Raw genomic sequence first — 16991 nt, 5'->3', positions numbered from 1 at the left:
CTGAATAACCTTTAAATAACATTTCTTCATACTTGAATATGCAGTGAAAATGAGAGATAAATTAGTTGCTTTCAGAAGGAAAGTTATTGTTCTATTGTTCTAAAACAATAACTTTAGACAAAAGTGAGTACTAGAATTCTAGCCTAATTCCTTTCATTTTGCACATTACTCTTCCAGGCAATCTCAGTAAGAGCAATGAATTGTGTTCAAGTAACAAAGTTTCTTCAAAACAAGCATACAATTAGATCAAAGATGAGCAAACCAGGATATTTTAAAGCATATGTTACCTTCCAACAGCCACTTTGTTTTCTAAGGCTTTGATGATTAAGACACAGAAGGCCATCTGATTCTCAGGTGGTATTAAAGGTTGCACTACAAGGGACTATAGAATCCAAATATAATCAATAGAAATATTTACATCTACTTTAGTAAAATTTAAAAATCTAGTACCTTTTGCATTTTTACATCTAAAACAGTTAATGCTGACTGCATGTTAAAACTTCCCTTTTACCTAAGCTCTCATAAACAAGATAGCCCAAGACATACTCAGAACTGTCAGTCCTTCAGGAGTATAAAATAATTTATTTTTCTCTGCTGCATTTGTCTGCCAAGATCATTAAAAAAAGTGAAAACCAGGAAGTTATTGATTTGCTGTAGTAGATAAAAGCTGAACAGAATTTCTAATCTTTGACCATCACAGAGAGTTGTTTTCTTAAGAAAAGGCTCAACTAACCCTTGTACATCATAATTCTAAATCAGTAAAATTCCAGCAAGTTTTTTAATATGCACTGATTTTTGCTTAGGTTTGACTGGTCTGGGGTTTTCCAGAAACTTAGAGCAACAAACCATGCTTTAATATGAAGGTAAAGTGTTAAATTCTGAGGTTTTTAGAAGAAAAATCGTACCACCATGGTTTCTAAAACTGAAATGAAGACAAGAGGGTAATTCCCTCCCACCTCCCAATGAAAAAAAAAAAAAAAAAAAAGGAAGGGAAAAATTATTTTTATTAAAGCAGTTAGAAGTTTCTATGTCAGATGGGGAGTTACAACAAATTTAAGTGTTCTGGCTCTATGGCTTTAATGAAATCCTCACAGAGCAACTGCCTGAATGTCAAATCAGACTAGGATTTTCCATGAACATTCCCTTGCTTGTGTAACTTCAGTGAGGAATAAATCCTGTTCTCCCAGTGAGGAATAAATCCTTAACACCCATAGTAAAATCACATTACCAAGAGGCATTTCTCCAGAAGCAACTCCTCATCCTTCACATCCTTTGTGTGTCAGGCCACCAAATACCCAAGCAGGAAAAGAGTTCCCAAATTACAACATGCACTGGTCTGGGAAAAAAAAAAACCTCTCCCAACAGAGGCACTGGTGTGATAAGCAAAGAATTTCAGCTGCCCAGTATTTCACACGAGTAGGTTCTGAGATGCAGCAAAATATTTGTTCTCTGGAATGCAGAGAGGAAGACCACAGCTCCTTCTCAGCATTCCCAAGGGACCCATTCAAACATTTCCTCTGACATGACCAAAAATGCAGCTCAACTCAAGTCACATGAGTGCTGTTTGACCAATACCTTGCTTAAGGAATGGCATGAGAAATACTCTGCAGCCACTGGAGACTTGCTCTATTATTAAGCCACAGTTCAGTTTTACAAGTCTAACCCTTGCTAATTATATAAAAGGAACCATGAGATCTGCAGCCATTTATTTTTAAAAAATCAGTTTCCTGCATTCTTCTGATCTGTTCTAGCTACTTAAAAATCAGCTACTAAATCTAGAACAGATATTTAACAGCTCAGATTTCTGGTGTTAAAAGTTGAACACATTTATCATTACAAGCAGAGCTGCTGTCTCCAGACTGTTCATGAGAACACAAGCAATATACAAGATGAAGCTGTAATTTGAAGTCTCATCTGAGTCTCACACTCTGCTTTAGAGGACTTAGTCTTAAGTAGTCAGACTAATCTGATTTGTCTAAGAATAATCATCCTGACATGTTCAGATGTTGTAAGCACAAATCTAAGATTTTCCTGTCATAAAAATATCCACCAGGTATGCTTCAGACAGCAAGTCCCTGCTGCTTAGTTATTAAAAATTACCTGATGAGATTTTAGAAAAACTCTTATGAACACTTGAGACAGACTTCTAATGTGATTTTCATAGGTTTGCAAAGATTATGAATCAAGGGCTGCTTTAGTACTACTCATGCCTTCCAGTTCTGTCTCACAAGGTAACAACCATAATTTCTGCTGTTTAGGTAAAATGGCCCACCATTTAGCAAAAACTTAAATAAAGGGATGACTGAAGAAATAAAATTAAATATTGCACAAATAATTTAACTGCAGACAGAACAGGACACTTAAAGCATTGATTCTTCTGTCAACATATGAACTCTATAATATAGTCACATTTTCTATAATACAGGGGTTTTTTACAAGACATTTAAATTCAGCATTTACATAAACAGTTATCTTTACACTCTGTCACCATACAATCCTAACAGTTCCACGAGGAATTAATTTTGCCTTTGTTTTAAAAGTTCATCTATCTGAGTCTTGTACATGTTTTTCACATCTTCCAGATCCAGTCGGAGCTCCTCAGCCTCCTCTGCCTTCTCCCCATACATCTGGAGAATGGTGTTGTACCTCTGATCCAAATCCTGCAAGGACACACGCTGTTATCTCACTGGTTCTTGTTCTCAGCCTCAACCAAGCTGCTGCTGGACAGTGTTTGACACTGCCAAGGGAAATAAGGGCAGCACTACCTCATCAAAGTGTAACCACAGTGCAGCATTCAGTAAACTCTTCAAAAGTACTTTGTGCTTACAGCTAGACTTATAGACTAGATATTAAAGGAAGATATTCCAAACATCATAAAGAGAATTAGTGCTGGCTTCATGGGACATAGTGAAGCACCTTGAAGTTCAGTTGCTATAAGCATTAAAAACAGCTAGAAAACTGCACTGTTTTACTAAAGGAATGACCAATTTGGGAAATGTTTCATAAGAAAACATAACATTCTGTATTCAAAAATTATTCCAAAACTCTTCAAATATTTCAATTTAAATTCTTAAACATTTGGATTCAATTATTTGTCCTATTTCCTGTATATCTACTGCACATATATATTCAACTTCTGCATCAACCTCAAACCCATGCTATTAATCAAAACCCTCCCTCTACTAAAAAATCCAGTTCCAGACAAGTTCCTAAATAATAGAAACAAAAATGGTCTCTCCCTGACTTAGCGCACAGTCTTATGCACAGCACATGTTTCCAACAACTGTGTTTTGAAGTGACTCCCTAACCATGGAGTGGGCATTTTTAGGTTCTACTACATATATTTTAAAAACCCACCAAAAACCAGGCTCTTCAGTCACTTATGCTTTGAAACAGATTTGAATATATTCCTAAACTGACAGGACTGCTCCTAAAGTAATACAATTATCTACATTTTACTATACATTTACACCAGAAATGCACTTACCTTTAACTGTGTACGTAATTTGGTTATTTCCTTCACTTTTTCTTCAAGTTCATCATTTTGATTTGTTAATTTAACCAGCTCTTCTGCCATTATTGATCGAGTTTTCTCCAGGTTTCCAATTTCCAGCTAGGGTAAACACACATAACAAGGAGGAGAAGGAAAGAATTCACTGCATTTATAAAACACCATATCAAAATACTTAATCAAAAAGGCTTATTCTTAATCAGACTGTGAAACAGCACAACTCAGATCCTCTCTCACTTTCTTCTCAAATCTCAGTGTCCTGCATATTTTACTTTTCAGACAGATACGTTTTCTGGATAGGTCCTTGCCAAAACAAAAAGGAACCAACAAATTCTTCTTGTGCTCATCCCTACACAGCTGTACTGGTTCACAGAATTCTTGCAACACACACCAAGCTTTCTGATACCTGTAGATGTGAAATCTCCCCTTCTCTTAGTTTTAGCTGTGACTGAAGGTTTTCAATTATACTTGAACCTGATCCCATCCTTATTGCATCATAGAGATTGCTCCCACTGGTAGCTATTGGTCCAAAGGAGTGATCATGAGGATCATCCTACAAACAGAACGTTAGAGAAGCTGAAAGTTAGACAAAAACATGGCCATTTTGGAATCTTCCCTCTCCTAAATATGACATAACTTAAGATGTAAAATACAGTGTGCTAGGCAAGCATTTCAATGCTTAAAGCTTGTTTTCAAAACACAAGCTTGAGGTGAATAGCTACAATTTGGGATAGCTCCTTATTGGCAAGTTCTCCTGACACTTCTACAGGTGCCATGAACTGGACTGACAGGGGAGGAGCAGCAGGAGACAGCAGAGTGCAGCACTCAGTCATGCTGTCTAGGGAGCAGGGCTGTGCCCTAAACCAGGAGTGCAAATAAAAATAAATCAATTGTATGTTTTACAGTCCCAGACATCTTGTAAGCAGATTTTAGATATTTCTGCACAGGATGTTACCTCGTCTAAGGCCAATGCACTCTTGAAGAGTCATTTTCTATGTTACTAGAAGCTCTTGAGGAGGAAAGTAAGTGGTCTCTCAAGAAGAAAAAAGCCATTTTAGGTGATCTATCCTACCTGTGAGAGGAAAGAGGTCTGAAGACCTGCCATGTCCACCCCACTTATGGAACTGGAGCGGGACATTGAGGGTGTACTTGATACAGTTTCAACTGTGAATGACTTTCGGTCCTTAAAAACAAACAAAAACATCCAATATCACCAGTTAGAGAAAGAAAAAACATTCCCAACATGCTAAAAGAGATTCTATAAATAGCCTCCCTTTTTCCACCAACAACTATAGAATACTATGTGATAGATTTTCTACTTGCCCCATACCTAAAACATATGAAAGTTCAACAACAAAGAATTTCTGGGCTGTAACACAGCCTATCTTCAAGACATTGGACCTTTCAGGAAATTAAGACAGAAGCTGCAAACTACACTGAAAAAATGTTCTCTTTCAAGCAGCCAAGAGAGACTCAGAGGCAGTTTTGTCCATCCAAATGTATCACAGAAAGAATATCTCACACCCAGAAGAACTTCTCTTAGAATGAATGTTAAGGCCTTTTTGTTCTTTTTAAATAAAGTGTATGGATTAAATTCCAGGCTTTTTCACATGCTAATAATTTACTGATATCTCTTCAAAACAGACTGGCCCCTTTTTCCAGATCATCTACAAGCATGCTAACCTCTGAAGGGGAAAGCACTTAGATTTTAGGACTGGAGACAGTAAGAAACAAACAACAGAAATAGTTTTACTGAATACCAACTGCTAATTAGTGGTAATGAATTTAATGACTATTGAGGATTCCTCTGTGACTTGTGACTTCAGCTGAAAAGCATGTGGAACATTACACACTGAAACAAAACAAGAATTCAGTGGATGCAATGCTGTTAGTCTAAGCAAAGGAAACAAGTAGCTTCAGAAGAAAAAGGATCCAAGATCGCTCAGAGAACACAGAGGATTAAGACAACAATCCATATTTTACTTCTTTCAGCTTAAATAGACTACTGCTCAAAATTTATTTCAGTGAGTCTAACACTTCACCTATTTCACTGGAAAGATATTGCCAGATACTAAAAGTTTCAGGTATAGTTGTCTATAGTTTTATATATAGTTTATATTTTTTTATTTTATATATAGTTTATATATAAAATAAAGACAATATCTTACTGATATTGTCTTTATTTTATACTAAAATAAAGACAATATCAGTAAGACTTATAAATGTTAGGTTTTTGCACCTTCTCCTTTGCTGCTTCTTGGACAAGAACAGCCTTCTTTCTCTCCTGTTCAACCTTCATCTTCTCCATTTCCAACTGAGTAGCCAGCAGTGCCTGCAAAGAGAAATACAAACTGTTAATCTCCAGTTAGCTCAGATTTCAAGCATAACAGAGATTAAAGCTAAATTAGGCAATACCTTTTCTTTCTTTGCATCTTCCAAGGTTTTTGCATACTCATCTTTGAGCCCTTCTAGTTCAACCTCATACCTACACAGAAGAAAGAAAGGTGAAGTTAATAAATAGGTATTCTCCATTCTATTCCCTGTAGATTCAGATGCTTTTAAAACAAACACAGCTGCAAAGCTACAAATTGTTATGAATGTAACACATTTTTAATCTTTAAAATGAAACAAAGTATCCTCAACAACATTTTTTTGTAACATTCTGCCAACACATTGCACAGTCATATCAACTCAATTCCACTACATTATAAAGAAATGCTGTTAACCAAAAATGAACTCACCTGCTGTTCTCATTTTCCATTTTCTTCAATTTGTTTCTCTCCACTTCCAGCTGAGCCTGAAGACGGGTATTTTCTTGCCTTAAAAGACTATTTTGAGATTCAGAAGAAGACATCTGAATTTTATTAGCAAGAAGTTCCTCTGTAGCAGCCCGTTCTCTCTCAGCAGCTGCTGCTAGAAGAGTTTGAGACTCACCTAATAGTAAGAAAAAAACATGGAATTTAACCTTTTTTGATCAAATATCTAGAATATGAGCCATTTACTTATATATCAAAATTAAATTTCAGATTTTTTTTTATATGCAACTAATCTTTCTTAAAAATTACATCTTGTTTTCTTTTGTAAGGAAATTAAATATTTTCCACACACAGAGGATCAAAGCAATGCAGAATGAACAGATTTCAGGCTCTTTCAAAAAGCAATATACAACTACAGATTGCTTCCAGAAAGGAAGTATTTTTTTTGGGTCCACCTTTGGGCTTTTAATGCATTTTTCATTTAAAACAATGCATTACTACTGTATCAAACAATGTATGTATCATCACCTACGCAGTCAGGTAAGTGATTCCAAACTTTACAATGGGAATCTCAGCATCAGGCTCCACACTGGAATGCCTTCAGTGTCTCAAGGCCCTTAGAAGCTGTAAGGACATGTACACCTTACAATCTTATGTTACAGAGTGTTTTACACAGAACCAGTGGATTACCTGTCCAAGAACCTTGGCATGACTCCCCCAGACCATTTCCTTACAGGAAATCATTTGGTGCTCCTCTCTCCTGATCCACCATCTACACTTTGGGCAAGTGTTAATTAAGCCCTTTACATTTACCTTCTCACATCTCATATCTTCACCCAGAGCCTCACAGCTCAGCAGAAGCTCAGCCACCTTACCCAGCCTGTCAGAAAGGTTCTTCTCCAGTTTCTCCCAGGCAGAGGTCTGTGCCCCCAGCGTGGCCTGCAGGTTCTCTATCTGCCGCAGCAGGGGCCGGGTAGCAGAGGTCACACTTTGGCTCAGCTCTTGGTTCCTGCTCTCTGCTTCTTGGAGTCTCTGAAATCACAAATTAAATATAATTTAAATCATATGATGGATTGAAAGAGTCATACAGAGTTCATCTAAATAAATAGCAGCTGTTTTACATTCTAAGATTACTGCTTTACAATCTAACATTCATGTGGCTCAAACTCAAAGTAAAGTGTGAAAGAGAGAAGTTAAACATTTTCAGATAAATAACAGAGCAAGAGCCCAGAAATTCCAGGGCTCTGGACATCGTTTGAAACATTTTGGCAACAACCTATATTCTGGCCCTTAAGAACAATTAAAATATTCTTAACAAGCAGATAAAGAGTCATTCAGAAGTGCATTTGCCAGCAATTTTACACAACTACCACAGAATTAATGCCTGTATTTTGTTTTGTATTTAAAAAGGACAGCATTCTCTTTAAGAGGCATCATAAAAAACTAAGACTTTTTTCCACTATGTAATTAAAAAAAACATTTCCATTAATATTTTTATTGCTCCTCTGTAAAGGACAACCACTGCAGGTAACAAGGAAAATAAAGCCTCTCGTTCAGGCTGCTCATGTCATGGTAGCAATTTATTTTTGGGTTTTCAGAAGTCCTCCTTGCAGGTGCAAGTGGGCATCATCTGTTTGTTACAGTACCTGCTGTAGTTCACCAATTTCCTGCCGTAAATAATCTTCTTTTCTTGCTGCCTGCTGCTCTGCACGTTGCAGTGCCAGCCTCAGGTCTGCCACCTAAATAAACAAGAAATTGTTACTAAACTCTTGCCAAAAGTTCTGTCATCACCTATTCCTTGCCACAGTCCCACACCATTTTCAAACAGTGTTAGCAGGATATGTTTGTTTACAAGTAAAGGCTTCATTTTTGCACGCACACAAGTAGTTACACTGATTTATTTAGCACTAAAAATTCTAAGAGGTAAGAGTACCACAAACTTAACATAGAGCCTATCAAAGTAATTTCATCTAGATAAGTAAAATTATAAGTACTTTTAAATACAATTAGTATTTTAAAGGTTAGCACAACACCCTTCAATATGGAACAAGTTCCACAGGGAAGAAATCCTCTGGGTATTTGCTAAGCACACAAAAACGAGTTCCACCTGGTCCATTACATCAGGTGCACACAGCAGCTCAGTGCAGCCACTTGTTGAATTAAAGACTTTATTACTGCATTTCAGACCCACCTGAATTGCCAAAGCTTCTTGCTGCTGCCTAGCCTCCTCCTGGGCCTTTTCCAATGCTAACCCAAGCTCTTCCTTTGCCTTCATCTCCCGACTCAGGGCTGCTTCCTGAGCCTCGCTGTCCTTTGTAGCATTAGCTTTATGAAGGTCTGCAAGTTCCCTGGGGAGAAAGAACCAAACAAAGAAATAAACAAAGTACATTTAAATGCCAACAGCAACTTGGAAAGTAACTTTGTTACATTTAAATATTTCACAAGCATTGCACAAGGAAGAGCCACAATCTGAAGGTGTGATTGCTCTGCTTACTTGTATGCACTGTCGAGTGCTGCCTGCACACTCCTGTTCCTTTCTTCAAGTTCCTGCACTTCTGCCTGAAGTTTAGTGAGGTCCTTTTCTTGTCTCTCCACAACACTGTTCAGTTGTTTAATGCTGTCTCGATGCTGCTTCTCAAGGTCCTCCTTGCCATCAAGCACCTGTCAGTGAAGACAAGAAACATGAAACCAACCCCAGGACGTGGGGCTGACAGCACTGCCTGAGGACAGGGACAACAGTGGCAACCAACTTGGGACAAAGTGGCTAAAGCCATCTAACACGTGGCAGAAAGAGAAAGGTTTTGCTTCCCTGCCTTTCCCAGAGGAGGGAGCTGCTCTTCAGCACAGCTTCACACAACTCCACATCCTGGGTCTGAAATTTTTAAGGTCTTGACTCAAACACTGTCTAAATTTTGGTGGTACAGATTTTCCAGCTCACATGCAAACAAGCAGTGGAGAAGATCCCTCACTGCAGTTTTACAAGGAATACACACATAAATCACAACTCAGTGCTCCAATAATGTGAAATGGTGAGAGCCTGGCACAGGTTGCCCAGAGAAACTGGGACTACCCCACCCCTGGCAGTGCCCAAGGCCAGGCTGGATGGGGCTTGGAGCAGCTTGGGATAGTGAAAGGTGTATGGAAGGGGATGGAACTGGATGGGCTTTAGGGTTCCTTCCAACCCAAACCATTCTGGGATTCTATGAAATAGAGAAGTCTACAGAAAATAAAAAAATAAGTCAATTTATCAAGAGCCCTCCCAAAAGGCAATTTAGCAGCTAACATAAAACCTTAAAAAATTCAACAAATATCTCACCTGTTTTAAATGCTGCAACTCCTCTTCCAATTCCTTAATCTTTTTGTTCTGTTTTGTGTTAATATTTTCTCTCTCTTTCTCTTTGGCTCTTAATTTCTTAATAATGTTGGAATTCTGCAGCTGCTGCTTGGAAAGCTTTTCTCCTGTGAAGAAATTGAGCATGAAGCCAGTGCATATTGGTGATATTCTATGGATTCTCTCTATTCACACCTGCCTTGCTCTTTAGTCCCATGAAAATATTACTCAAGTAATTATGGAAATACTTATTCTTACAGTTCTTCATGCAAGTTCTTTAGTTTAAATCTATCTTATCCTGAGATACTCTTGCTACACTGAGCTACAGTGAGATAGGATAGGATGTAAAAGGCTTTGAAAATAAAGCAAGTGAGCTCATCATGTTAGGAAAAAAAATCTTCTCATTTAGTATCTATATTTTACTTCCAAAATGCAGAAGTATTAAAAGAGACACCGTAGAAATGCCATGAAAAATGCCTTCATTAGATTGCTTCTGAATGGAACACAGAATGTGTTTCTGCACATGCTGGTTTTATCTCTCAGCACATTTTACTGCATCTTGCAGGAATCACCTTTCCAGCCACCTGTACCTGCCTGACCCCTCCTATTGCTCTTTGCTACTCACTAAATGCTTAAAACATTCAGAAACATCCAACATGCTTCAAATTAGCACTTTTTAGTCACACAAAGAAGGCTTGTGTGCAAGGCCAGTACATTTCAAACTATTCTACACAATTTTACTGCAACAAAAAAGTTAATTCTCACCTTCCTCCATTAATCCTTTGATTTGCTCTTCTTTTTCTTTCAATAATTCAGCAGTTTCATTGGTATTAAGTCTAGTAGCCAATTCCTCTTTAACAGTCTTTACTTCCTAAATAATAGGATAAAATACTTAGGACTGTTTATTAAAATACATGGAGGGAAAAACAGAGTGAGTTACACTGATCACCTTTTTCTTCTGCCTTCCTCTCATAAGACTTTGCTGGGAAAACAATTTAGGTTGGAAGGGAACTCTGGAGATTATCTGATCAAAACAGATTGCTCAGAGCCTTATTGCATCAAGTTTTAAAAACCTCCAAGGATTGAAACTCTGTAAATCCTCTGTACAATTTGTCCTAACTTCCCCATCCATTTAATTTTCTTGAAAGTTTTGCAATAGAGAAAAACCAACCTGTCCCATTCACAAGTAGCTACTGAAAAATTTTTCTAATTCAACTCGCTGCTGTGTCAACAGAGTGACAAACAGCTGAAAAATAAATATTTGTTTTTCAGTCAGATTTGAGTTTCCTTTCTGCATTAAGCTAGAGAAATGAAATGCTGTGACACCAGGTCAAGAACACTTAAACCCCATAAACTTTGCTGCTGTAGATTTCTTTGCTCATTCCAAATCAATCTGTCATCAGCCCTTAATTTTCCTCCCAGTTAATCCTCTAAAGAAGCCATTCCCATTCTTCACCCCTTCCTCACATCCCCAGGCCATTCTCCCTCACCAATGCAAATACATATTTGGTATAAGGTAAATGAGAGCACACATTAAATCTCTTTTTTTCCCAATTAAATGAGTTCCCCAAGCTGGCTCACAGCATGGATGCAAGAACACAGATGTGAGCACCAAGCAGCCTGGATGGTTGGAAACAGCTCATGCTGCTTACTAACAGCCTCAAGCTTTTCCCTGGGTTAATGTTAACTGTTTTTCCTCAAGAAATTCATTTGTGTCATAGCCTAATAAATATTAATTTCATTAAAAAAAGCCAAATCACCTTTTTAGCTGCATCTCTCTCTTTGCAGGCTAGTTGGAGCTTCTTCTCAGCATCTGCAATTCGCTGAGCAAACTCCTCTTTAAGAGATGAAAGGCTGCTGCTCTCTTCTTTCATTCTAAACATTTCACTGCATTTAAAATCAACATTTCAGAACAGTTGCATGGGTATGTGACACTCCAAACAGTTTGCAACAAGTTGTCTTAAATGCTTTTAAGAAGTATTTTATTTGTATTACACATGATAAGCTAAAGTCAAAAAACCTCTCATCTGTATCAGAATTCCTAATCAAAGATCTTTATCAACTCAGTAGTTTACCCATGAAAACAACTAAATGCTTGATTTATCTTAAATGTTTTGCTCCTTGAAAAAGTCCTTTTTAGTTAACCATAATCTGTATCATACAAAGGGTAAATTATTTCATCTATTTTTAAGTTAGGATCAATTTAGTCATTAAACAACAGCATCACATATCTGTACATTTTATAATTCAATATTTGATCAATGAGCTGGTAAATACAACTTTGCATTTTCTCCCTTTTAACTTTAACTAAATTAAATAATAATTTCAGGTTTTTCCCTACAACCAGCCCTTCTTCCACAGTTTCCCTGCCTACATTTTAGTCAACAAATTACTTGGTAAATCAGGTTCCTCCCTCTGTATCAGCAAAGTCAATCTCTCTTAATAGCTGAATCCAGTCTTATAATAAAGATCTTCATTTTAACTAAGACTGATTCTCAACATTTGTCATTCTTACTGCTTGCTTACTGAAAAATCTTTCCCCAGCGCCCTCCCAAAGAGATTTTGGCTCCAAGAAATAACATGTCTTTAAAAACATCCCATCACAACACATGCAGTCATTATTGCCACCTTTCACAAACAGTGCACATCCCCTGTAACCTTTGCTCCAGTCACAAAGCTCCTTGTTTGATCTACTGTCTAAGACTTTACTACAGCAAAGTCACAGTTACAGCACTGAGTGTATTTCCATACTTACTCTTTGAGGTTATCATAAGCTTCTTCCAAGCGAGCCCTCTCTTTACTAGTGCTTAGTAACTGTATTTCCCTCTTCTCCAGCTTCTCAGTTAATGAATCAATCATCTGGACAAGGTTTTATAGATAAAGATCAGATCAATGGGACAATTAAAACACAAGAGGGACAGGTTTTCCCTTCTCCCACCCCCCATTCCCTCACAAGATTATTTAAAACTGAACTGGTCAATGTTTCAGGAATTTGAGGCAGAAGTCAGTGAGGATTATCATGTTTCTGCCACACACCTGAACATAAAGACACCTGTTTTCTACAGGTGCAGAAATCCTACTAAATCAGCACGTGTGGCTCAAGTAAGGTCCTCAACAAAATGATCGACAGTGAGATTTAATTATACATGAAGTCCATAAAACCATGGCTAACATTAAGCATTAAGACTCCCAATGTTCTTTACAGTTCTGGGAAATATTAGCACAAAGCAGCAGAATAGCCTCAGATGAGGGAGGAAAACTTTCACTCAGGGTCAAAAGGTCTGAGCACACATCCTCAAAATAATTTCTTAACATGAAGTTTTGGAAAGTTGAACACAGACAAAAATACAAGAAAATATACAAATGTAAACACCAAAGAACTAAAATAACACATTTGACTTATTAGGCTTCCTGTTTGCCACCCCTGCTCACAATTCACAACAACAACAACCAGGTGGGTCAGGTGAAACCCACAACTATCTGATCAGAAGTTTTACCAGCAGTGTTCCACTGCAGGATAACAGGGACAGTTTTCTACAGGGTCAGATAGCTCAGAATCTATTAATTCATTCAAATAAGCTGATGTAAGAGATACAGGACAATGTAAGGAAATGTCAGGAACCTCATTTGCAATTAAAAGGTGTGTTTGCAATATATGTTTTATTTACCTTTTTAAGCTCTTGCTTTTCAGTGTCCTCTTCTACCAATTGCTCCCCAGCATCCTGCTGGGGCTCAGCCTCCTCCTTCACAACCTGTCCTTCAACAGTTTGCACAGCAGCAACCAAAACAACATCTGGCTGCTCAGAATTAACAGGGGTTGCACTTCTCCCACTCTCTTCCATCTCAGCTTCCTCAGCATGCAGCACAGGAGCATCATTCAAGTTTTCAGATTTATTTTTCAGGGCGTCAACCGTTTCTGTCTTTGGCACGGAAGGACTGACAGCGACAGACGCTGAAGCAGAAGCCCTGCCTGACAACTCATCATCTGAATTTATTTCACTGACACTCCTGCTATCCAAGGACTGCACACTGAATGAATCAATTCTTTCAAAAGCATCCGAGGAGCCACAGCTCTCAGTCATTTTCTGGAAGTCATCTAAGCGATTATAATCCGCACAGGCAGACGTGGATAAGAGCTGGAACGACGTCTGCATGAGGTGAAGGCTGGACTTGGAATCCGCAGCTTCTTGTCTGGAACTTACTGAGCTCTCACTTATCACACTTTCGTGGTCCAGAACTTCAATATCACTGGTTGTGGAAGTGCCTGAGGAGAAGGTGCTGATGGGAGGTGATGGGGTATTGCTTTGTCTGTCCTCAGTCTTTCTCTCCTTCCCTTCCAAAGCCAGGTCTTTCGTGCCTGCTCCAAGGGGCTGAGAAGTGCCCTCGGGTGCACCTGCTGCTCCATCCCCAACTACACTGGATTTTTCACTAGGAGAATCTTCAGGTTCTTCAAAATTTAGAGCAGACACCTTTTTGTCAGTAACTTCATTTGTGCTTGCTTCATGCTGGGCATCAGATTTAAGCACAGCACTCTCTTCTAATTTCTCCTTGGGAATATCAAGGCTTTTCAAGTCCAGGTCAGCTAGGGAGGAATCCTTCACCTCTGCCTCTGCTGTCACTGGCCCTTCCAGCTGACTGGAGTGTTGAGACTCCTTTAAAGTGCTTTTCACCTCCTCTTTGGGTCGCTGTGATTTGGCTGGAGGTTTGGACACCACTGGGTTTTTCTGTATACTCTGAACGTCTGTTGGGGAGAGAAAGGCACTGAAGAAGTTTTCGGATTCATCCACAACCGTCCTCCTCACCGGCTTTGTGATGGCTGTGGGCGATACTGGCTGATTCTGGGGTTCTGTAGTTGAGTTCAAGCCCCAGGAAGATGTGTCCCATCCTCCACTTATGAGAGAATTTGTTCCTAAAGAAAAAAAGGAAAAAAGGAGGATAGGTATAAAAAAAAACACTTTGAAAGCTACAAGCAAAAGCAAATGTGGCCTCCTGCTTCCCTACTGAGAAAGAAGTCCAGGCAAAAACAACATGAAAAGCTGTAGTTAAGAGAATTATACTGATTTAAAAAGGAGGAAAAAATTACAAGGTCTTAAAAGTTATCTGCAAGTAGCACATAAACACTTCACACACCATTGCAGAAAACAGAGGGGAGAAGCTTTAAGTATTTGCAGTATTTACACTACAAGGTTTCCTGCCTTCAGTTTCTGACAACTTCATTTTTCCTCAAACACCAAGCATCAGCATGGAGCTGACAATAAAAATCAGCAGCAGCCCAGCTGAGAATTTCCCTCTTCTGTAGAGAAATACTGAATTGTTCAGTTCTGAAGCTGCTCTAAAACAACATCAACAGTTCCAATTATTGTATTTCTTGCAGGCTTTCCAGGACTTGTCAACAGCAAAACCAAGAATTTCAGCATCAAGTTTCAGTAGCATCTGAAGTAAGAAAGAGAAATCAAAAAACAATATCAAATTTTATAATCTGGGTAACATAACTATTTCAGGCTACTTAAAAACAAACTCACTCAATACAGCAGCATCTATTAAAAACGCTGAGTTACAATATTTAAAGCTGGCTTCTACTTTCAGAACAGTTGATAGCTGTTGGCCTCAAATCTCAAGATAATCTCTCGGGTAATTACTGCTTTCATTGCCCAAAATACTACAAACATGTGATTTATTACTACAAGCATCTGACTTATTTGCTACCTTGTCCATGATTCAACAGCTTCAGAAAAAGCTCTGAGTTAACTGTAACATTCAGAACATATTTTGACATCTCTTAAAAACAAGGTTTCCCCTGAAAACCAGATGCAGGCTGATCTTTGCTGCTCTTCTTATAAATTACAGAACTACCATAAATACTAAGATACAAACAAAATTTTAAGAATTTGGACAAGTCTAAAGCTTTGAGAAATTAAGCATGACAGAGTTTTCTATAAACAATTTCTGCATTGTAAGATGACACCAGACTACTTACATGACTGCCAAGCCCTCAAAGGGACAAAGACCAAAACTGACCTTTGCTGTGCAACCAACCTGGAAAACATTTTCAGTTGCTACAGCTTTCAGAAATCTCACTCTGCTGTGGCTTCACCTGGAAATAACCTCCTCCTCCTCCAGCTAGACATAGTTTTTCTAGATATAGTTGTAGCAATGACACTGATTCCAGATGACTTTGTTTTCCATATTATTATTAAGATTATTATTATTATTATTAGGGGGGAGTTTCTAATTAAGAGGGCTCCTTTTTGCTCTCTCCCTTCCGAACAGCAGCTTAGGGTGACCATTCCTTCAGGCTCTCCATCAGCACACGCACAGGGAAGACACTTCCTCATAGCCTTGACAACTTTTTTTTTTTTCACCAGCACATTCCTTTCCACAGATGTTGGAGGATTATGAACTGGAAGCCACGAAAAGTGGAAATTTCATTTGGTTCACATGGACCAGACTTTCAGCTTCTATTCTGCCCCTCCTGTTGCAGAGAGCGAATCCATGAAAAGAGCGTGATTTCCCCTTTTATATTACTGAGCAGTTTTTGCCAAGTATTAGCCCCTCAGCATAAGTATAAATAAACAACGCCTCGAGAAGCAGGATATGAAGCTCAGTGCCACCTATGCGATAAAAGCAGGACACTGGTGACACCAGCCAGGCTCTGAGCTGAGCCTGCCCGGCTTCGTGCCGGTGTCACCCGGCGCGGGAGGGAGCAGAACATGGATTATTAAACCACACGGGGCTCTGAATTATAAAAATCGGGGCGGCTTTGTGCGGGGGGGTGGTTAAACCTCCCCAGGGTAAGGGGGAGACAGCGGAGGAGGCGGGCGAAGCGGAGGGCCGCGAGGCTCGGCACGGCGGCCGGGGCCGCCCGCCCTTACCGTCACCGTAGTCGGGGATGACGGCGTCGGGCCAGGGGGTCTCCTCGGCCTGGATGTCCAGCACCCGATCGATGGACTTCTGCGCCTGCGACAGCGCCTGCTTGGCGAAGCTGGACAGCTGCGAGGCGTTGAACCAGCTCATCCTCGGCGGCTCCGCAGCGCCCGTTCCCGCAGCTGCCCCCGCTGCCGGCGGGGCCGGGCCGGGCGCGGCGCTGAGGGAGCGCAGCGGAGCGGAGCGGAGCGAGGGCCCCGCGCAGGCGCCGCCGGATCCACGTCGCACCCGGGCCCGGCGCAGCCGCGTCCGGCCCCACACGTCCGGGAGGCGGGACCGGGGCACCGCGCCCGCCCTCACAGCGCCTCCGGAGCGGGGAACGCTTGGGCTCAGGGGCTGGAACGGACTTAAACACCGTCCGGTTCCAGTCCCTGTCACGGGCACTGACGCCTTCCGCTCCGAGCCCCAACAGAGCCGGCCTGGAACGCTCCCAGGGCTGGGGCAGCCACAGCTCCTCTGGGCAACCAGC

At 39.9% G+C, this 16991-nt stretch overlaps 1 protein-coding gene across 1 annotated transcript; it reads right to left on the bottom strand.

Annotated features, from left to right (window-relative positions):
- Window positions 1–986: 986 nt before the first annotated feature.
- TMF1 (TATA element modulatory factor 1) lies at window positions 987–16727 on the bottom strand. Its single transcript, XM_041425745.1, has 17 exons — window positions 16471–16727; window positions 13267–14507; window positions 12354–12457; window positions 11359–11485; window positions 10364–10469; window positions 9584–9726; window positions 8762–8928; window positions 8459–8615; window positions 7914–8006; window positions 7143–7299; window positions 6253–6445; window positions 5927–5996; window positions 5751–5843; window positions 4584–4694; window positions 3918–4064; window positions 3488–3613; window positions 987–2660 (listed from the first exon to the last, which is right to left on the bottom strand). The coding sequence occupies exons 1-17, from the start codon at window positions 16610–16612 to the stop codon at window positions 2517–2519; spliced, it is 3321 nt and encodes a 1106-aa protein (XP_041281679.1). The 5' UTR covers window positions 16613–16727; the 3' UTR covers window positions 987–2516.
- Between the last annotated feature and the right edge of the window lie 264 nt (window positions 16728–16991).

The sequence above is a fragment of the Onychostruthus taczanowskii genome, unplaced genomic scaffold (assembly GCF_017590055.1).
Source record: "Onychostruthus taczanowskii isolate IOZ18803 unplaced genomic scaffold, ASM1759005v1 scaffold9, whole genome shotgun sequence".
In the NCBI taxonomy this organism is placed as follows: Eukaryota; Metazoa; Chordata; class Aves; order Passeriformes; family Passeridae; genus Onychostruthus; species Onychostruthus taczanowskii.
Note: the sequence above shows the minus strand (reverse complement) of the source record. Positions and strands in the feature narration are given on the sequence as shown.